Source organism: Schistocerca gregaria, chromosome 7, assembly GCF_023897955.1.
Source record: "Schistocerca gregaria isolate iqSchGreg1 chromosome 7, iqSchGreg1.2, whole genome shotgun sequence".
NCBI classification, from domain to species: domain Eukaryota; kingdom Metazoa; phylum Arthropoda; class Insecta; order Orthoptera; family Acrididae; genus Schistocerca; species Schistocerca gregaria.
The window spans coordinates 95,342,436-95,365,481 of NC_064926.1; the positions used below are offsets into that span (position 1 = coordinate 95,342,436).

The 23,046-nt window shown below is 44.1% G+C and overlaps 1 protein-coding gene across 2 annotated transcripts in view; it reads right to left on the minus strand.

The window, feature by feature from the left end:
• The window catches only part of LOC126282181 (juvenile hormone esterase-like), a 159,917-nt gene that overhangs the window by 68,805 nt on the left and 68,066 nt on the right, over positions 1-23,046 (minus strand). For both annotated transcript variants that reach the window (XM_049981711.1, XM_049981710.1), the window contains exons 5-6: positions 19,520-19,705; positions 6,892-7,100 (exon numbers count right to left, since the gene is read on the minus strand). In XM_049981711.1, coding sequence (XP_049837668.1) covers positions 6,892-7,100; positions 19,520-19,705 — 395 coding nt within the window. The remainder of the gene's footprint in view (positions 1-6,891; positions 7,101-19,519; positions 19,706-23,046) is intronic.

Consider the following 23,046-nt stretch of genomic DNA (forward strand, 5'->3'; position numbering starts at 1 on the left):
ACCTGCTGGAACGTACGATGTTCATGCAGGATGGCGCTCCACCCCACGTTGCTAGACGCGTGAAAGATCTCTTGCGTGCATCATTTGCTGATGATCGTGTGCTCAGCCGGCACATTCACCACGCTTGGCCTCCCAGGCCCCCACACCTCAGTCCGTGCGATTATTGGCTTTGGGGTTATCTAAAGTCGCATGTGTATCGTGATCGACCGACATCTCTAGGGATGCTGAAAGACAACATCCGACGCCAATGCCTCACCATAACTCCGGACATGCTTTACAGTGCTGTTCACAACATTATTCCTCGAGTACAGATATTGTTGACGAATCATGGTGGACATATTGAGCATTTCCTGTAAAGAACATCATCGTTGCTTTGTCTTACTTTGTTATGCTAATTATTGCTATTCTGATCAGATGAAGTGCCATCTGTCTGCCATTTTTCGAACGTTTGTATTTTTTTGGTTCTAATAAAACCTCATGTCATTCCAAGCATGTGTGTCAATTTGTACCCCTCTATCTACATTATTCCGTGATTTATTCAGTTTTAAAATTTATACTGACTTTTTGATCACCCAGTACACTGTATTTATCTACAGAAGGATGTAGTGACCCGTAGAAATCGAGCCAGGAGAAGATCAGTTTGGGGTTCAGAGAAATGTAGGAACACAACGACTTTATTTCCATATACATATATTTTAAATGTAAGTCCCCTGGCACGTTTTCTGTTTGTGTGTGAAAGCTAATTGCAGAAACTGTAGTAAGGCTTTTGATACAGTTTGCACTAATAGACAGACTGAATCACGAGAAACGTTTGTGTGCATAATTTATTACCGCTAGGCCAGAGAAGTCGTCCGACACAGACACTTTATGCTACCCGTGCGAATCCAAGGCAGATCGCTAGTAGACAATAAGTTGTAGAAAGACAAGGCTACATTTACAAAATTTTGTAAATTTTGGAAACAGAGTTTGACAATGTTGAGTGGAATACACTCTCTGAAATTCTGAAGGAATCAGGGAGCGATTTCCTGATATACAGAAAAATAATAACCTATAATCCAAATTTTATTAGTTAAGAAGTATTTGTCTACAGTGTACCCTCGAATGGAAGTGACACCTACACAACATGAAGAGAGTAGAAGCTCTTCAAATGTGTTGCTACAGAAGAATGCCGATGATAAGAAGGGTAGTTTGAATAACTAATGAAGTTATACTGAATCGAATCAGAGAGAAAAGAAATTTAAATCACAACTTGACTAAAAGGAGGGGTCAGTTGACAAACATACATCCTTAGGCATCCCTGTGATTTACAGATTTTGAGATCCCTTTTGACACAGACTCAACATAATTTATCTGTACTGATATCCATTGCGAATCCTATGTTAATATTCTTATGAATATTCACGCCAATGGTACAGCTTCCAGTACATTACACCAGCTCATTAAGAAATTCAGATTTGAAATATGAGCCAGGAAAGGAGCTTCCGTTCACCAAGACTGTTCTGTGTAGACGTAAAGGAACTTCTCATGCCCTAAAACTGGAAAAACGCAGTCGTCTTAATGGAACAGATCTGAAATATCTCCGTTTCGGAAATTACATTGCGCTGTTTGTCTCTTAAGACTAGTCCTGGAAACAGTTATAATACGACTAAAATAATCAACATATCGAAAAAAATCTACAAATCAAAAACGAAGTCAGCTTGTGGGCTTGTATATTTAGTCGAAGACTGCAGACTAGGTGAACTATAAAATAAATAAGCAAAGAACGAAAAATGGTCGGTAGAACTTTTGGTATCATAGCAAAGCTTCCGACGTATTTGAAAAAGAAAAAGATGCGTTATCTGTATTATGAATTTTGGTTTATAGAAATGAGATACGAATCTCTAATACGAAAACTCACAAGATGTAGGGAACTACCAGCAGGGACGGGAAAACAAATAATACATCAGGCAATACGAAATGTTGGTTGAGTAATAAACAGCTTGTTGATACGGCGTAGCCAGATTGGCCATGTTGTAGTACTGCTGGGGTGGGCGGCATCCTGTTTAAGTGAGAAAGGGAGAGCTTTCCTTAATCCGCCGTGTCTGTGGGGAAAATGGCTCTAGTTTCGAACTCAGTCTTGACCATTTAAGCCACAGAATTCGTCCCTACATACAAACTGATTAGTTAAGAGACTGAGGGGATGGACAGAGGTTACAACACACAAAGAAAGAGGTTATAATTGACATGTTTATATACGTGGCTTGGAACTTAAATAGTGGCAACTATTTATTCACAACATATAAGAGAGCTGCACGTTTCCTTCAAAGTAGTCAACAGTGTTGTGCAGAACCCATTGCCAGCGATGTGAAAGACGTAGTATACCGTTAGCAGAGCCTGTTCTGTTGATGGTACGAATGGAACGGTCCACTGCCTGTCGAATCTCTGGAACAGTTCTGAAGCGAATGCCACGAAGCCAAAACTAAAACTCCAGTCCAACGAATGGCGTCATTATGGGTCGTCGTGAAAGTCGAAAGTGCGTCAGAGCTCCAGTATGGTGAAAGTTACGGTGATTCTCGTGTACTACTGTGATGATGTTATCCTAACGCATTACGTTCCTCCAAGACGGTCCTTCCATGCACAGTATTACTGTTCGTATTTTGGGGCATCACCTGCAACCAGCTTTGCAAAAGAAGCGGCGACACTTTCTGCGCAACCCACCCACCATTCTGCACGACAATACGCGGGCGCGTACAGCGCAAGCTATGGCTGCTCTGTTCAGACGATTGGACTGGGGAGTACTGTACCATCCACCATAATACCCGGATTTAAGTCCTTGTGACTTTGATTTGATTCCGAAGATGAAGGAACCACTTCGTGGCATTTGCTTTAGAACTGTTCCAGAGATTCGACAGGCAGTAGACGGCTCCATTCGCACTATCAACAGAACGGGCTCTGCTTACGGTATACCACGCCTTCCACATCACTGGCAACGGCTTCTACACAACGCTGGTGACTACTTTGAAGGACAGTAACAGGTGCAAACATGTAACCCTTTTGCATCGGTTGTGAATAAATAGTTGCTATTATTTAAGTTCCAACCCTCGTATACTAAACATCAGGACCTTACTCATTTCCGAGTACAGCCTTCACTAAGTGCTTATACAACAAAGAAATAGTGCAGAAAATGACATGCAAAACAGTGATAAACCCTGAGAAAGCAAGCCACTACTAACAAACTTATGAACAGGAGGTAGTATCGAAGTGGCAGACAACGTTTCATTGCACTACAGGACAAACTCTGCTTCTGCTCTGGTTACTGTGGGGGAATCATTTCGAGAAAAATCAGAGGGATCAGAGGTAGAACCGAACACATGAGAGATCTTCGAGACTGCTAAGAGAAGGCTGGTTGCGATGTCCTCCTTATTACAGAGCGAGGCAAGCAAAAGTGGCCCAGGCGAGTGGCAGCATTAACGGAGGAGAAAGAGACCCACAGTTACTTCCAACAGGATGGAGAAACTGCCCATGAAGCCAGCCGAGGGCGAACTTTGGAGCACATTTACACAATATCCACGCCCGGCAAAGCTGTTGGGAGATTTCACTCTGCTCGCGGCCCTAGCTGGCCACGCAGGTCACCTGATCCTTCTCTGTGCGATTACTTTGTGTGGAGAGCCTTCAGGTGTAAGGTGTACCGCAACGACCCTCACAGTCTTCAAGAACCGCAGCAGAACATTTCGGATGAGACTGCAGCAATTCCAGCAGGCCATCTTTGATCCACCTTCAGCAGCTTGCTGACCAGGGCCCGGAAGTACCAAGAGATGAATGGCGGTCACTTTCAACATCTGGTATAGTTAGGTTAGTACAGTATTTCTTCTCTGTTTCTTTGTACCCTGCAACTTTGACCCTGGGACATTTTTATTTGCTCCGTCCAGTACATGCTGGTGCCAGTGGTGTTCCGTAGTAATCAGCAAGCTGCTACAATGCACCTATGTAAAACAGATTCTCTTTCCCGGTTAAATGATGCCGCCTATCGCGAGCGTTACTACGCATACCTGTCCAAAGGGATGAATGTGAAAACTATAACGAGTTTCCAGGCTGCCATTGGTCAGAGCCTGTTATGGTTTTCTTTGGTGTCTTTTGAGCTCATAATTTAACTGCAACCGCTGCTGTCCGAAGAGAAAGTGGGCTAAAGTGGCCGTGCCTCGGAATCCTATGACTTTGGACTGACTGCCCTATGAGTAGGTCTCCGACCTCAAAGAGATAAGTCTGCTGAGAAGGGCAGTTGCTAAGTCCTACCTGTGGGGACGTAGAAAGCAGATAATGTCTTCGATGCTCAGAGGTAACCCATCCTGCTTTCGCGCCAACTGACATTAGGGCGGCCATGTTCCATATCGAGGTTCCTTTCTGAAGAAGAGGAAATCCTTCTCATTTTTAGCAGATTCTAACGGTTGTCGCCATTTTGTGGAAAACAGCAATTTCTCTCATAAAATTCTGTAATACTGATCTCCAGTACCTAAGGAGTCCATCTGTCATTGCCACTTCTCTCTCCAATCTATCTCAGAAGCATTAATCTGCATATAAAGTTACCCAGATACAGAAATAAAATTTCTGCCAAAGAAGCATCTACATGCAGAATGAGATTTTCACTCTGCAGTGGATTGTGCGCAGATACGAAACTTCCTGACAGATTAAAACTGTATGCCGGACCGAGACTCGGACTCGAGACCTTTGTCTTTCGCGGGCAAGTGCTCTACCAACTGAGCTACCCAAGCACGACTCACGACCTGACCTCACAGCTTTACTTCCGCTAGTACCTCGTCTCCTAACTTCCAAACTTCACAGAAGCTGTCCTGCGAACCTTGCAGAACTAGCGCTCCTGAAAGAAGTCTGCTAAGAAGGGCAGTGGCTAAGTACTACCTGTGGAGACGTAGAAAGCAGATAATGTCTTCTTGCCAGCGAAAGGCAAGGGTCCCGAGTTCGAGTCTCGGTCCGGCACACAGTTTTAATCTGCCAGAAAGTTTCAAGCATCTACATGGTTTTAATTAATAGGGGCCTCTGTGTGTGTGAAGTGGCCTCGTGCGAGCTCTCATGTAGGCGTCTTGGCACAAGGTGAGGCTGACTTGAGTTGTAGCGTCACAGACACACTGAAGTTGACGACGTAATTATGACCGTAATTGAAGTGAAATGACGGTAAATGGGAATGGACAATAAACAGACAAAGGAAATTCTTTCTTGGTTTCCAAGAACTGAGAAAATACTGAGACAACCAGCTAATAGAAGGTCGGAACATGACATTAGAAAAATATGAGATAGCTACGTGGGTATAAAAGAACTGGTGTTCAAGGTCCCATCGATGATAAAGTCTTCAGAGATGGAACGCAAATTCGGATTTCGGAGGGAAATACAGGATCTGTCCCAAACATTTCGAGAATAAAATTATCCTGTGAACGAGAAGGGCTACAGGGATGCAGTTTTCGGAGGTGACAGGTCTTGCCTAACGAATGCGACTTGGCTACGCCTCCTCTCGGCATTGACAAGAGTGAAGTTGGCGCCTCAGTCGTAGTGTGTTATGATAACGCTTGGAGATTCGAATTGCAGTGATAAATTGAGCAGTGAACCACTATAAAATTTTGCGTTAAACTAAAAAAAATCTGGCTCTGAGACGGTGTTCGGGACCCGAAAGCCTTAGGGGAGTAACCAACTGCCAACCATGAATTCAAGAGTGGCGGAAGATGCTCCGGGTGGGCCGAGACAGCGCCAAAAACGGGTGCTTTTGGTGTCGTTCAACGTTTCAAACACACCAAAATGTGGAGAGAGTGGGGAAAATTTAGAATAGGAAACGATACCAGAACATAATAATTGTAGTAGGGGATTCTAGTCTGCTGAAGTCGAATGTTTACAGCATTTTGAGAGACGTGTTAGGAATGAGAAAAGTGTGTACAAAGATGATCCGAAATGTGCTGACCGATGAAGACAAGGGACGTGTAACGAGTTGTTGCAACACCGTGAAACTTAAAAAATGGTTCAAATGGCTCTGAGCATTATGGGACTTAACTTCTGAGGTAATCAATACCCTAGTACTACTTAAACCTAATCAACCTAAGGATATCACAGACATCCAGGCCCGAGGGAGGATTCGAACCTGCGACCGTAGCAGTCGAGCGGTTCCGGACTGTAGTGCCTAGAACCGCTCGGCCACCCCGGCCGGCGTGAAAATGACTCTAATTTTTTGGACAGGCTAGTGACAGACGACGATCCCGAGTGAAAAAGATAATGCAGTGAGTGCAGCACAGAAAAATTCACCTCGCGTCAGGAAGACCCACATATGCCAATCGGCAAAGCTCTACTGTGGAGGTTTATTCACAGCGAATTTCTGTCTCAGAGACAAATGGTTAATGGTCAGTCTTACATTCATGTCCTGCCTCGGTTGCGAGATAGGGCAAACGCATCATGAAAGACATCACGAACAACTGAATTTTGCATCACGACACACCGCGCCACACTATTTTCGTCGTGCATGTTTCTCACCAGGAACGGTATGGAAACGCTGTCTCAGCGCCGGATAGCCCTGATCTCACACCATCGGATTTCTTTTTGTTTCTGAGAACAAAGTCGTTGGAGGAGGTAAGAGAGACTTCGAGGCACTGCCGTAAGGAGGAAACGGACGACGCCTGCCAACAAGCCTTTGACTACTGGCTGAGGCGGTGGTGGCGATATGTAGATGCGGAAGGAATGTGCTTTGAACCTTTATAACGTTTTGTAGATTAAGAATCAATAAAGGCCTTTACAAAAAAATAAACAAAAAATAGTTAATCTCGAAACTTCTGGCACAGATCGTGTAAAGAGCTACTACGTGCCAGCAAGAAGACGATAGCTACGGCTTCGCTGCTGCTGGAAGCGGCCGGCTGTGCGCACCTTCAGCTGGTCCGTCGCGTCGACCAGCCGCGCGGCATCGACGGTCCTGAGGCAGGCGACCAGCTGCGAGCTGGAGCTGGAGTTGGAGGAGTCGACGTCGCAGCCGACGAGGGCGGCGTGCCGGCGCGCCAGGCCGGCCGGGTCCTCGGTGGGGAACGCCCACGCAGCCACCGAGTTGCCGCTCTCGCTGATGGCCCGGTGGAACAGTCCTGGACACACACACCACGAGACTGCTCAACTGCTCGCAAGGATGTGACGGGATTCTTCCAAGTTTCTGGAGAGGCCAGGTTGTGGTGATGCGGTTGCTGTACCTGCACCGGCATAACACTGCCCTCGACAGTTCACGTTACGTCAAGCTAGGCTGGTTATAATGCAATAGCGATGCTGCAGCAGTAGCCTCTACATTCACAGCAGCCTAAATGGTTTTCCATTCTACCTCATAAATGTAAGGGGCAACGGCCTTGCCGCAGTGGATACACCGGTTCCCGTGAGATCACCGAAGCGCTGTCGGGCGTGGCTGACACTTGGATGGGTGAGCATCCAGGCCACCATGGGCTGTTGCCACTTTTCGGGGTGCACTCAACCTTGTGATGCCAATTGAGGAGCTACTCGACCGAATAGTAGCGGCTTCGGTCAAGAATACCATCATAACGACCGGGAGAACGGTGTGCTGACCCGACGCCCCTCCTATTCGCATCCTCAAGTAGGATGACACGGCGGTCGGATGGTCCTGATGGGCCACTTGTGGTCTGAAGGCTGGGTGCTTATAAATGTAAGCTGTTGGACAATATCAGTGCATATAAGAATTAGTTTTTGAGTGAATACTCCGCAGTAGTCACAGTGACACCAGATGAACAAACACATAGTAACACAGATACGTGGTCCAGCAGTCCTATGTTCGTCGACAACGTGCAACAGCCTCTCTCAGGCAGCAGTGGCAGCGCTAGCAGCAGATGGTGAAGCGTGTTTGGGGGATGCGAAAATTGTGCAGTCGTTGTTGCAATGCGGAAACAGAGCAATTTACGTAACGCCTAAAAGGGCACGGCCGTTGGCTTTCGGGCCAAGTCTGGAAGCATTTCCGAAATATCTAAGTTTGTAAACTGTTTGCATACTGCCGTCGTTAACATACATCGGGCATGGCAAAATGGCGCTATCCAGATCCGCCACCGAGGCAACTGTGATCCACTAGGACAATAGATGAATGGGTGAACGACAGGGATGGTGGTTATCGGCAGAACAACCAGATTTGGGTTACGTGAGGTTTTTTGAATGCCAGTTTAACCGAACTGTCAAAAACCACTCAGAATAACCGGTTTCTGAAATAAATGATTTTCCGTTTTTCATTCTTACAATTTTCTATAATAAACGTGGAAACCAAACAGAGGCTGAAACATTTTTACTTTCTCACTTTTAAGAAACATAGAATCAAACTATTAAATTAAATAGGCAAATAAAAGTCCATCGTTCACTGTTTTTTCTTGAAAGTGATAAGTGGTTGACTACTACAAAAAATCAATATTCTCCTATTGATTCTAATTTTTTGAAACTCTGCTCAAGCATCACATTGTAATCGGGGATCAAACCACTACTTGGTAATTATGAATATTCAGTGTTAAAGGGCGAAAACTGAAGTTGAAGAACTCGAATTTTTCCGTTTTTTATTAATCATAAGCGAACGCATGCTATGCAGACACATGCAGTAGATCAGCTGCTTTCTATTTTTAATTTAACTACGAACGAACTGTCAAGTTTTAGGTTTTCTCCTTATATTATATCACGTGTTTGTTGTGGCTTTTCCCTTTTTAATCTTTTAAAGCAAATGGAGAGTTTTACTTCAAAAACCCCTCGACCGATCTCGACGAACTGAGCTAGGGGGGCCATTGTTGCACTGTCGTGCTCGACGAGCTGCGTTCTTCCAGCCGTGAGCTCTCGCCGGGCGTGCTCGTCGAATTCAGTTCCGCCGTTTGTTGGCGCTATTGTACGTGCTCGAAGAAAGGCGTTCGGGCGTGCAGTCGACAGCCTACGAAATTCATTTTGACGTCGGTACCAGCCGTTAGAGTCGCTCTACACAGTGTAAAGTTCTTTCGGCGGAGGTCGTTCGCGGTCTTTTCAGTAAAATAATATATTTTGTGAGACAATAGTTTTCCATGTTGAAACATGTCGAAGCGCTCATATTCTTCGTTTTTGCGTAATGAAGACAATGAACTGTTATTATACTAAAGCGATAATGAGTGGTCTAGGGCCAGTTTTTCGAGCGGTGGAAATGACAGCGATGACAATTTCAGTGATGTGATACAGAAACGTCAAGTGTGGAAGAGGACAACGCAGAAGAAATGCAGACTGCTGACACTGGTTCTCCAGCATCTTGCTCACTTAAATGTAGTGCTCATAGGAGTAAGTCTACTTTCACAGGCACTCCAGGAGTAAAAACTAGTTTCAACGATCCTCCATCCATTCAATCTTTTTACCTTCTTTTTTGGTGACAGCTTGTTAACAATTATATCAAGTGAAACAAAAAAAATATATCGAAGAATTTTAAAGTTGAAACTTCCTGTTAAAATGGTTGGAAGAGCATTTGCCCGCGAAAGGCAAAGGTTCCGAGTTCGAGTCTCGGTCCGGCACACAGTTTTAACGTGCCAGGAATTTTCATATCAGCGCACACTCCGCTACAGAGTGAAAATCTCATTCTGGAATTTAAAAGTTCATATGCAGATATAATGAAACAACGATCTCGTGTGCACAAGTGACTGCCTACAAATAATGGAGAGCTCTATTCGTTGTTTGCATTGTTATTTTTCCAAGGAATTGTACAAAAATCGAATTCGAAATGTATTATTCGAGAAAACAAGTTGTTGAAACTCCAATTTTCCGAAAATTATGTCTGAAAGTATATCTAGTCTTCTCTTGAAGTTCCTTAATTTCAATGACAATACTTTGTATTAGCAAGACTGGAATTTCTTCCAAATTGTTCAAACTGAAACCTGTCATTGACCATTTACAGAAAAATAAATAAATAAATGTGAAGAGGTTTATACTCCGGAACAAGGGTTGTCAATTGATGAATTCCTCCTACTTTGGAAGGGGCGGCTTCCATTGAAACGTGCTCCTGTTGGAATTAAGTCATTTTGTCTGCACGAAGCAAAAAGTGGCTATTTGTGTCGCTTTATCATTTGCACTGGAAAAGACACAGTGTTTGAGCCACAACATACTGAATATCTTTTAGCGTGGAAAGTTGTTTTGTCGTTACTCGAAGGGTATTTTGGAAAGGGATATACGGTTTTTATCGATCGATTCTCTTCAAGTTGCCAGCTGTTAGATTTCCATTCATCTAAAAGCACTGACTGTGTGGAACGGTTATGGTGAACAAAAAAGAAATGCCAGCAGCTTTGAAGGAGGGAAAACGCGAGAAAGGTCAAGTTAAGACCTTTTATAGAGGAAAGTTGATGGCGATGCGATGGTGAGATAAAAAAGGTGTGTGCACTCTATCCAGTATCTATAGTAACGAACTGAAAGAAACTGAGAAGAGGAGAACAGTAAAAACAAAGCCTGAAGTTACACTGAAATACAATAAACAGAATGGGCGGCGTTGATTTGGCTGACCAGTACATGACAAATTATACTGCCACAAGAAACCGCCTGTGAATATATTATAATTATGAAGCAGTATCTCCATTTCATGGGCGTGGCAGCTCTCAATTCGTACCTTTTATATAAGAAACTTGGCGGAAAATTGGGACAACTCGATTTTCAAATTCGTCTAATCGAAAGTTTACTGGAAAAATACAGTACACGTGTTGTTTCGTCCTCTCAGCACAGTAAGGTTGGACGCCCCTGCCAAGTTTCATCCCCAACACGTTTGGTAGGCCGGTACTTTCCCAAACACATTCCAGCTACTGAAAACAAGAAGGCGCCGACATGAAAATGCCGAGTGTGTTGCAGCATACTGGATGACAACGGGAAAAAATAAGAAGAGAAACGCGTGTGTATTGAGAAGAGAGTGATGTTGGATAGTGTGCAATACCATGCTTTGAGCTATACCATACAAAGAACAATTTCTAATAAATATTCCTCAAGAAACTGTGTTTCGTTTAGCTCCACCACTAAAACCCTTCCTCAGAATATAAAATGAATAATAAATAACTTTCCTTCAGCAACAGCGTTACTGCTGTGGAAGTCTTGGAATTGTTAGCTATTCAGTTGTTAGATAATCGCTTGCTCTCACAACAATCGCACATAAGCATGTCAAATACGCGCCGTTACAATAAGCGCTAGAGGCGCGGGAAGATTACACGCGCGGGAACACTTCTAGGCGCCAAAATTCTCCGCCTGAGCAGCGCTGCATGCGACTTAAGGCCGGACGATATTCCACATACAAGGGCACCATCTAATAGACCACCCCACATGCTAACAAGTACATTATTGTTGCAGCAATGCTGTACCAATTCTTATGTGTATGTTGCTCGATTCTATTGGCATTGTTATTGAAATAACACTGATCGATTTCCCAATTTTTTACAATAGCGCAATATTTCAAAGCAATGCAAATATTACCAATCAAAACCACCTGTTCTTTAAAAAAGGTTTTGTAAAAACAAAGAAAAACTTTAGTACTGGTGCAATGGCTAACTGACATTTTGGATTTTTACACGATTGTTCATAAAAAATGAAAATACATGTTACAACCGAGATCAAACAAACACAAAAAACCAGTTATTCAGAATTAAAACACCGATGTTGGTTTTACCCAGTCGGTTTTTCCCACCCGTGTTCAACGAGTATGAGCGAACAGGTGTGCAACAGTTTAGCAACCGACCACCCAGAAGAACCAAGGGACTACCAACAGTGTCTCTCCAACAACCGTCCAGTGAACGCTGCTGCTTGTGGTCCACCACAAGGTACCTGGTTCATGCACCATGCTGACTTCGCTGGCAACGAAGACTGGAATTTGCACCCCAATATCGCATCTGGTTCACCGAGTCGCGAGAAGTGGCCTATGCAAACGAATCACGTTTTATGCTCCATTGGCCAGAGAGCCGTTGCTGCGTGCGCTGTGAAACATCTTAAAGCGAATATCCTGCGACAGATGTCGTCAGAACCAGGCCACAGGACGGACCGTTGTGGTCAGGAGTGATCTCGTCATTCTGGAAGGCACAATGGATGAACAGTTATGCATCTGTGGGTCGTGGAGTTTGTCCACTCCTACATGGAGTTTGTCTTTCCTTGATAAGATGGCATCTACCACTACAACTACGCAACGTGTCACACTGCTCGAAGTGAACGTGCGTTGTTTGCAGAAGAGAGGATGAGATTATCATACTCCCACGGCCACCAAACTCCCCTGATTTCACCCCGTTCAGGAATCTGTGGGACCACCTCCATCGGGCTGTTCCCGCCACGGATCCTCAGCTGAGAAACCTAACGCAGCTGGTTGACTCTCTTCCAGCGCGTCTTGCAGCGGTCCATGCTACAGGATGTGGTTTTTGAGAATTTTGACAAATGGTCACATTAATGTGGCTAGACAGTGTATAAGCAAAGCAAATCACAGGCAAAGATATATGGAGGATAAGCGTTTGATGATCACCGATACCCTACAAACGATACTGTATATATGATTACGTAGGCTTTCCCGCCGTAATAAGTCTCGTCGGGTTTGCTACCGGATCCTAAAATCAACTTGACTCGGTATTTCGGCGATCCAACTGGTCACCATCTTCAGGAAAATGATGCTTCTGCTGATGAGTCCCACGAGAACTGACGCCAGGCTGCAAATCGACGTCCTATATAGGCCACCGTTCAGTACACGGCGCATGCGCCGCCCATCACGGTTTCTGCCTTCGAAGACAGGGAAGTGGCGCCGCCCTTAGTAGAACACTGGTGGCAACGGTATATCACACTCAGGGCCGCGCCGAAGAACGTTCGGTTTTGATGCGAGATAATACAGGATTCCACGTCTTGCTATGAAGAAATCCATTGTCTCTGTTGATTTAATTATCAGCCAACCTAATTTCACAGTGCATGACAGGTGTGTGGAACATCGTCGTCATACCAGGCTACGACAGCCGGAAAAATCGGCAGTAGCAGAACAGTGCTTAAATGAGGGACATAGTATGAAATTTGATGAAACTGTGGTAGTTGCCAAAATTTCCACTTTTTGGAACAGTGTCTATAAAGAGGCGATTGAAATTAAGTTGGCTGATACTTTAAACAACAGAGACAATGGGTTTCCTCTTAGCAAGACGTGATATCCTGTATTATCTCGCAACAAAATTGAACGTTCTTCGGTGCGGTCCTGAGTGCGATATATCGTTGCCAACAGTGTTCCAGTAAGGGCGGCGCCACCCCCCTGTCTTCGAGGGCAGCAACCGTGATGGGCGGGGCATACGCCGTGTACTGAACGGTGGCGTATATAGGACGTCGATATGCAGCCTGGTGTCATTTCTCAGCGGGACTCATCGGCAGAAGCAGCGTTTTCCTGAAGATGGCGAACAGTTGGATCGCCAAAATATCGAGTTAAGTTGATTTTAGGATCCGGCAGCAAACCCGAAGAGACTTTCAATACGGTATATAGTTTACAAATAAATAATAACCGAGATTGTAATTTCCTATTCTACAATTTGTAAAGTCAACCATGCAATAAACAATCGATATTCGTAGCTTTTCACTCACCAATATACAGTGACAATTCCACAATTCCTTTTCCTCCACTTTGTCGGCTTCAGCGCCAAAACCGTCGTCATCACCAAGACAAATCAATAGCTTTTCATGTTCTCTGATTATACCTTCCATTGTCTGTGCATTATCGAAAAAGTTTTTTTGATGCCCTCGAACTTTCCCTCCACGAGGCTGCACCCACAGTAACAATAGCTTCACCCAAAACCCATTCCATCTGTGTTATTGTACAAGACTTTGCGTCCGTCTAGCGTTTAGTAACGGAAACCAATACTTTTCAGTACAATTTTTAGTGACGTTTTCCCACCCGTGAAAATTTTACTTTCTGCTAACGACACTAGTAACACTGCTACAGTAGGATACTGTTTCCCGCTGTAGTGCATTTGAATACACACCGTCTTACATAGAAAGCTATCATCGTATCCATTACATCACGCAACCAAACTGTTTAAGTTAGTTTTTTTACCACTAATGCTTGTCACAAAAAATTAGAATTTTTTTTTCGTCAGTTGCTCGCAAATGAGTACCCACCAGGGTGAATGGCTGCAATGTGTGTTAGCACGGCTCTTAACCTACATAACGATATAGTAGATCCCACCGCTGGGGACACATCGGTAACAGCATGAGGCTGCTTTTTCTTCTTTCCAGACGTCGCTAGATTACATTATTTGGTCCAAACGGATCGGAATCGTTACGGCTCATATGTATCTCTTTCAATTTTTGCAATAACTATCGATTACTTTTTGTTCTAGAAGTATCGGAAGGAATTCATGGCTGTCCATGAACACTTACGTATTCTTTTTCCTGCTCGTAAAACCCGCTAGTTCTCGATAGCAACTCCAGTGCCTGGCTGTTAAGTGGAAAACCTAGATGTAAAGGATTGTCGTTAGGCGAACGACGTCTTTTAGGTAGCATTTTTCTTTATTCTTGCAAACTCATACATCGTGTACTCCATGAAGTCACAGCTCTGGTACGAAGACCACTGATAATTTACATGAAGCTCATTAAAGGTTTTAGATGAGCTTTGCTATTTGGGAAACTAAATAACTAACGATAGCCAATGTAGCGAGGATATATAATCCACAGTGACACTAGCAGGGAAAGAATTTCAGAAAAAGATAAATTTATTAACATTGAATATAGCCTCTTCTGTCGCTATTTGTCTGCAATATAGCGTAGTACAGAAGTGAAACACTAATGATAAACTGTTCAGACAAGACCAAATTTAAATTGGTAGGTCGAATAACTAACGAGAAGGTATACTGAATAGAACTGAGTAAAACAGAAATTTTTGTTACAACATGACTAAAAGAAGGGATAGGTTAATGGGACATGTCTCTGGCATCAAGGAATCAGCAGTTTTGTATTGGAGAAATTATGAAGGATAAAAATTGTAAAATGAGACAAGGCTCGAATACATTCAGCAGGCTCCAATGAATTTGGGTTGCATTATTTATGCAGACAATAAGAGGCTTGCACAGAATATTGTAGCGTCGAGAGCTGCATCAAACCATCTTTTGACTGAAAAGCCATGTTGCCTTTTAATAAATGATTTAGGAAATTCGTTCATTGCATAATTCAGAATCGCTCCGTTTTGCATTGTGCTACGGCAGAAAATAGGGAAACGCAATAGTGAGCACAGCAAAAAGAAACCTAGCGCTAGGACTTTGCCGCAGGTCCAGTCCGTACATGTAATTTTTTGATTAAATTGAATTAAATTTTAATTAAAGGTGGGCAGGTGCCAGCGTGGGACTTAGAGGGACACTTCGCCATTTATTCACGGTATGTGTCAACGTCACATCACTCCGTGATCACGCGGCAGGAGGAAACAAAACAGGATCGCTGAAAAAGCATAAGAACCCTTTGCTACTTTGGATCGGGTTTAAACTGCTTCGAGCGGTGTTGAATGGTACCCAGTGGTTCCAACCTATACACAGAGGACAAACAGGTCGCGCTGCGTTCCATAGGTGTCAGACAATACCCATATAACTTACTATGTGTTCTGCCTCACGGCAGGTCTGGTCATGGGGGAAGCCTCGTCAGAGAGGTCCACCGCATGAGCGTCTAGGGAAGTGATTCCAGTGATGGTTTCCCGTTGCCTTCCACTGATGGTTGAGATGATAATGGGAACAACACAACACCCAGTCTCTGAGCGGAGAAAATCTCCGACCCTGCCGGGAATCGAACCCAGGCCCTTTGGCGTTACAGACCGCAGCGCTGACCACTAAGCTATCGGAGCGGAATGTCCTTAATGAAGGACTGAAACGTCCGAGGGTCACAGCAGACTCAAAGGTTGCCAAGGAGTACTTCCTGTCGCTAGTCACACTGCAGACTGTCGTTTTCGACCGCGGAATCTATGGGAATCAAAGCCCCAGGGGGAAAAGGTGCTTTCATGGCGGTCCTGTGGCCTTTTCGTGCCAATTCTAAGTGGCGTTGCACCTGGAATGTTTTCCTCGGCCACTCGTAATAAAAACCGTGTGATTACAACGCCGTGCATCGCCGTTCTAAACTCCATCGCAGACATAGTTTCAAACCTGCGACTTTTCCTGACTTACGCCGCCCCACAAAATTACGAATGGAGGAAAGTTAATCGCTTACTATATTTTCGCTGTTCGTGCAGTAAAACTGCCTCATCAAGCGTGACGTTTTAATTTATTACTTCTTTACTGGTTACTGTATTTGCAACACTTTCCGCAAACACTGTTCACGTATACCGTTGAATGTACCAGCAAAAATATGTCAATGTGTGACACATGATTCAGGAGAGATGAAGTCATGAACACTGAGTTGTGTGAAAAAGAAACTGCAGGGTGAAATTCGCTTGAGGTACAGGTGAAATATACGTAAAAATATGTGAGAAGTACGTTAAATATAGGTGAAATACATGTGACAAATGTGAACCCGGGTAAAGCTTCAGGTAAAAAGCAACTCCTAAACTCCTGGATCGATTTCAACAAAACTTGGTACACATGCTACCCACTAGTTGGAAATAAATACTGTGGCGGTAAGGACCACCAACTTCCTAGTGGGAGGGGGATGACAAAACGGTGATGGAGGAAGGTGCTGAGGAGGAGACTGATAGGGGAAGGAGCAGATGGACATAGATAGGGGGAGAATGAGATGACCAGAGAGAGGGGGGGGGGTTTGTCAGGGAAAGGGAAGGGAAGAAGGTGGACAGTGGCTCCTACAAATCATATTTTCCAAGCCCGGCGAATAAGACACTCGTAGACATTATTATAACTCAATGCCATTGATGTGTTATTGTTGTGATGCAACTCTCCGTGCTATTCTATCCTGTGCAAGATTCTTCGTCTCCCAGTACCAACTGCAACCTACATCATTCTGAATCTGTTTAGTGTATCCATCTCTTGGTCTCCATCTACAATTTTTACCCTCCACGCTGCCCTCCAATACTAAATTGGTGATCCCTTGATGCCTCAGAACATGTCCTACCAACCGATCCCTTCTTCTGGTCAAGTTGTGCCACAAACTTCTCTTCTCCCCAATTCTATTCAATACCTCCTCATTAGATATGTGATGTACCAATCTAATCTTCAGCATTTTTCTGTAGCACCACATTTAGAAAGCTTCTATTCTCTTCTTGTCTAAACTATTTATCGTCCAAGTTTCACTTCCATACATGGCTACACTCCAAACAAATACTTTCAGGAACGACTTCCTGACACTTAAATATATTCTCGATGTTAACAAATTTCTCTTCTTCAGAAACGCTTTCCTTGCCATTGCCACTCTACATTTTATATCCTCTCTACTTCGACCATCATCAGTTATTTTGCTCCCCAAATAGCAAAACTCCTTTACTACTTTAAGTGTCTCATTTCCTAATCTAATTCCCTCAGCATCACCCGACTTAATTCGACTACATTCCATTATCCTCGTTTTGCTTTTGTTGATGTTCATCTTATATTCTCCTTTCAAGACACTGTCCATTCCGTTCAACTGCTCTTCCAAGTCCTTTGCTGTCTCTGACAGAGTTACAATGTCATCGGCGAACCTCAAAATTTTTATTTCTTCTCCATGGATTTTAATACCTATTCCGAATTTTTTTTTTCGTTTCCTTTACTGCTTGCTCAATATACAAATTGAATAACATCGGGGAGAGGCTACAACCCTGTCTCACTCCCTTCCCAACCACTGCTTCCCTTCCATGCCCCTCGACTCTTAACTGCCATCTGGTTTCTGTACAAATTGTAAATTGCCTTCCCACCCTGTATTTTATCCCTACCACCTTCAGAATTTGAAAGAGAGTATTCCAGTCAACATTGGCAAAAGCATTCTCTAAGTCTACAAATGCTAGAAACGTAGGTTTGCCTTTCCTTAATCTATTTTCTAAGATAAGTCGTAGAGTCAGTATTGCCTCACATGTTCCAACATTTCTACGGAATCCAAACTGATCTTCCCCGAGGTCGGATTCTACCAGTTTTTCCATTCGTCTGTAACGAATTCGTGTTAGTATTTTGCAGCAGTGGCTTTTAAACTGATAGTTCGGTAATTTTCATATCTGTCAACACCTGCTTTCTTTGTCATTGGAATTAGTATATTCTTCTTGAAGTCTGAGGGTATTTCGCCTGTCTCATACATCTTGCTCAAAATATGGTAGAGTTTTGTTAGGCCTGGCTCTCTCAAGGCTGTCAGTCGTTTTAATGAAATGTTATCTACTGCCGGGGCATTGTTTCGACTTAGGTCTTTCAGTGCTCTGTGAAACTCTTCACGCAGTATCTTATCTCCCATTTCATCTTCATCTACGTCCTCTTCCGCTTCCATGATATTGTCCTCAAGAACATCGCCCTCGTATAGACCCTCTATATACTCCTTCCATCTTTCTACTTTCCCTTCGTTGCTTAGAATTAGCTTTCCGTCTGAGCTCTTGATATTCACGCAAGTGGTTCTCTTTTCTCCAAAGGTCTCTTAATTTTCCTGTAGGCACTATCTATCTTACCCCTAGTGATATGTGCCTCTACATCCTTACATTTGTTCTCTAGCCATCGCTACTAAGCCATTTTGTACCTCCTGTCGATCTCATTTTTGAGACGTTTGCATTTCTTTTTGCCTGCTTCATTTACTGCATTTTTATATTTTCTTCTACACTCAGTTAAATTGAGTATGCCTCTGTTATGGAAGGATTTTTATTAGCCCTCGTTTTTTTACCTACTTAATCCTCTGCTACTTTCACTATTTCGTTTCTCAAAGCTACCCATTCTTCTTCTACTGTATTTCTTTCCCCAATTCTTGTAAATCGTTCTATAATTCTCTCCCTGAAGCTCTATACAACCTCAGGTTCTTTCATTTTGTCCAGGTCCCATCTCCTCAATTTCCCACTTTTTTGCAGTTTCTTCAGTTTTAATCTACAGTTCATAACCAATAGATTGTGGTCATTGTCCACATCTGCCCTTGGAAATGTCTTACAATTTAAAATACTAGTTCCTAAATGTCTGTCTTACCATTATATAATCTATCTGACACCTTCCAGTATCTCCAGGGTTCTTCCACGTATACAACCTTCTTTTATGATACTTGAACCAAGTGTTAGCTATGGTTATGTTATGTTGTGTGCAAAATTCTACCAGACGGCTTCCTCTTTCATTTTTCCCCCCAATCCATATTCACCTACGACATTTCCCTCTCTCCCTTTTCCTACTATGGAGAATTGACATATCTGAATGCAAATGGGATGGATGCTCCTATTCATCCTGCAAGTATCGATGGTACAGAGTAAACAGAGCTTGAAGTAACATTCTTGTACCTCTTTTGTAGTGACAGTCGCAGTTTTGTCTGAGGATTTGTAGGCCACACTCGTGAGTGAACAACTGCCGAAACGCACTCAGCACAACCTGTCAGTCTTTCCCAGCTTACTGCCTTAATTACATGAAGCGGGACGACTTCCCACGTGCAGCGTCCTCTCTTAAAATGCGTGCAGTGCGGAGTGCAGGGTGCTTACCGGCCGACATGGGTGACAGCATGTGGAGATGCACAGAGCCCGCGCCCGCGCTCTGTCCAAAGATGGTGACGGCGCTAGGGTCCCCGCCGAAGGCGGCCACGTGATCTCGCACCCACCGCAGCGCAGCCACCTGGTCCTTCATGCCGGCGTTGCCCGGCGCCTCTTCGTCGTCCACGCTTAGGAAGCCTGGTTACGTGCAACATAGTACGTGAGATCGCAACACAGAGTAAGCTCACATTTCTAATAGGTTAGTTATATGGTTAAAGGTTCTGACTTCCTCTCATCAGAGAAGAACTTTACTTTTAATTTATAAACATATTTTGCGAATAATATGAGTGGAAGAAGTATTGATGAAGAAGAGAAATGAAAAGAAGGTAGGGAAAGTGAGAGACGGAGAAAGGGAAAGCTTATAAAAATGTTCCATAAAGAACACACCTTTTAAAATGCCCGCCATTTCTATTCAAGTAAGTTGGCGGCTTTGAACGGTGCACTGCTTTCTCTGTGGTTAGTAATTGAGCGTATAACTTATTAAAAATGAGATGAATGTTGTACAGAGACTGATTACAAAGTCTGTGGAATGTTTGGTCAACGTAGATAGTGTTGGCAGTTCCATGCGGCTTTTCGCGGATGATGCTGTAGTATACAGAGAAGTTGCAGAATTAGAAAATTGCAGCGAAATGCAGGAAGATCTGCAGCGGATAGGCACGGTGCAAGGAGTGGCAACTGACCATTAACATAGTCAAATGTAATATATTGCGAATATATAGAAAGAAAAGTCCTTTATTGTATATGATAACGGAACAAACACTGGTAGCAGTTACTTCTGTAAAATATCTGGGAGTATGCGTACGGCACAACTTGTCTAGAAGAAGGGATCGATTGGTAGGACGTGTTCTGAGGCATCAAGGGATCACCAATTTAGCACTGGAGGGCAGCGTGGAGAGTGAAAATCGTAGAGGGAGACCAAGAGATGAATACACCAAGCAGATTCAGAAGGATGTAGGTTGCAGTAGGTACTGGGAGATGAAGAAGCTTGCACAGGATAGAGTAGAATGGAGAGCTGCATCAAACCAGTCTCAGGACTGAAGACCACAACAACAACATGCGTACGGAATGATTTGAAGTGGAATGATCATATAAAATTAATTGTTGGTAAGGCGGGTGCCAGGTTGGGACTCCTTAGAAAATGTAGTCCATCAGCAAAGGAGGTGGCTTACAAAACAATCGTTCCACCTATGCTTGAGTATCGCTCATCAGTGTGGGATCCGTACCAGGTCGGATTGACAGAGGAGGTAGAGAAGATCCAAAGAAGAGCGGCGCGTTTCGTCACAGGGCTATTTGGTAAGCGTGATAGCGTTACGGAGATGATAATCAAACTCAAGTGGCAGACTCTGCAAGAGAGGCGCTCTGCATCGCGGTGTAGCTTGCTGTCCAGGTTTCGAGATGGTGCGTTTCTGGATGAGGTATGTAATATATTGCTTCCCCCTACTTATACCTCCCGAGGGGATCACCAATGTAAAATTAAAGAGATTCGAGCGCTCACGGAGGCTTTCCGGCAGTCGTTCTTCTCTCGAACCATACGCGACTGTAACAGGAAAGGGGGTAATGACAGTGGCACGTAAAGTGCCCTCCACCACACACCATTTGGTGGCTTGCAGAGTATAAATGTAGATGTAGATGAATGCACCTGCAGCATATCGACCGTATTCGGTCAAAAAGTATGCCAGAGCGGAACTGAGCTGCAAGAGATCAGCGACAGGCATTCTAGGTTGTTATGCAATCCGAAGCAAAACACGGCCGACAGGTGTCATGAAGCAGAGCCAGCTGCGCACAGTGCAGTAATAGCCGACGCTGCAACACACCGGCGAAGAATGAAAGCCTTTCCTCATCTGCCAATGTTGAAGAGTTTAGAGTACATGTCTTAAGCCCTAAACGATGACAGTCTGAAATGTATAAGTACTCGGTCGTTCGTGTACTAAAATATTATCTCGGTATCGCAGCCTGCGCCACGAACCTGTGGCACCCGGAGCGACATCCTGGATGCAGTACGGGATCCGCTGTTCGACCACAGGACAAGGCAGCTTGCCCCGAGTCACGAGAGAGCTGCCGCTGGAGGAGAGAGCCGCCCGTTCGCTGGAGGGAGATCACGGAATTGTCAGCTGCGCTGCGGTCACAGCCGGAGATGTCACTGACAGCGGCATTCGAGTGACGCCACGCCTGTACCCGCTCTCTGTCCTGTCAGCAATGCCGGACGTCTATTGCATCGCCTGAGAGGCAGCTAGACGCCTCCACCAAGCTGCTACTGAGAACTACGTCCGACGGCCTCAGTAAAGAAGTTAACTACACCTACTGTCGTCTTGACATCTCATTTCCTTCAGGTCACAATCCATGGGTCATCTAACAGACTGTCATACTGTGATAGATTGACTCCTAAATTTGAGAAAACCGATTCGTTTGTGTACACTAAACACTTTGGCGTCCTCGTGTCAGCCGTTCTGCAGAAAATATCGCCATAGCGAATGATAATGTCGCTGCGAGTATGGTGAAATCTATTCGCTGATGTTCATAACAACTGGGTATTCACAGAACAAGCGTGCAACTAATTCTGAAAGAAAATCTGCACCTTTAGGATTATAAAATCCAGTGGACACAAGAACCAGAGCCACACGATCACGAAAAGCGCCTAACATTTAGTCATTGGGAGATGCTTGCAAAACAAAGAGCGGACAACAATTTTATGAAGAAAATAATGTTCAATGATGAGCCACACTTCCTCTTCAAATGTGGGTGAATTATTAAGGGACCAAACTGCTGAGGTCATCAGTCCCTAGACTTACACACTACTTAAACTAACTTATGCAAAGAACAACATGCACACCCATGCTCGAGGGAGGACTCGAACCTTCGGCGGGAGGGGCCACGCAATCCGTGACATGGCGCCTCAAACCGCGCGGCCACTCCGCGCAGCCGCACATTCTGTTGAATGGCTTTGTGAACAAGCAAAATTTCAGTATTTGGGGCACGGAAGATACTCGGATGACTGTGTGGTGTGGTATTTGGACTAAAGGCGTAACACGGCCTTACTTCTTCGCAGATGATGCCGGAAATACCTTACAATGGATGGCGAATGCTATCACAGCAGAGAGTGTATTCATACACACTCACCGGAGGCATGCACTGCAATAGTATGTAAATTGTTTAATTTAATCAGTAATATTGCAAGTTACTCAAAAGCTGCAATCTTTACGGAACATCCTATAGTAAGAGATGAGGAAAGAGGAAGATATAACAACAGACGTTGGAAAAGGAAGATCTTATCAAGACGTCGGGAAAGAGAAAAAATGTTTGTAGGAGACCGAGAAATAGAAAGACATTAGTAAGCGCCAGAGAAAGAGAAATGCAACAACAAGAGAGTAAGAATGAGAAAGGCGCTAGCAGCAGACAGAAAACGAGAAAGACAATAGTAGTAGACACAAAACAAAAAAAACAATAGTAAAAGACAGAAACAAGTAAGACTTTATTTAAAA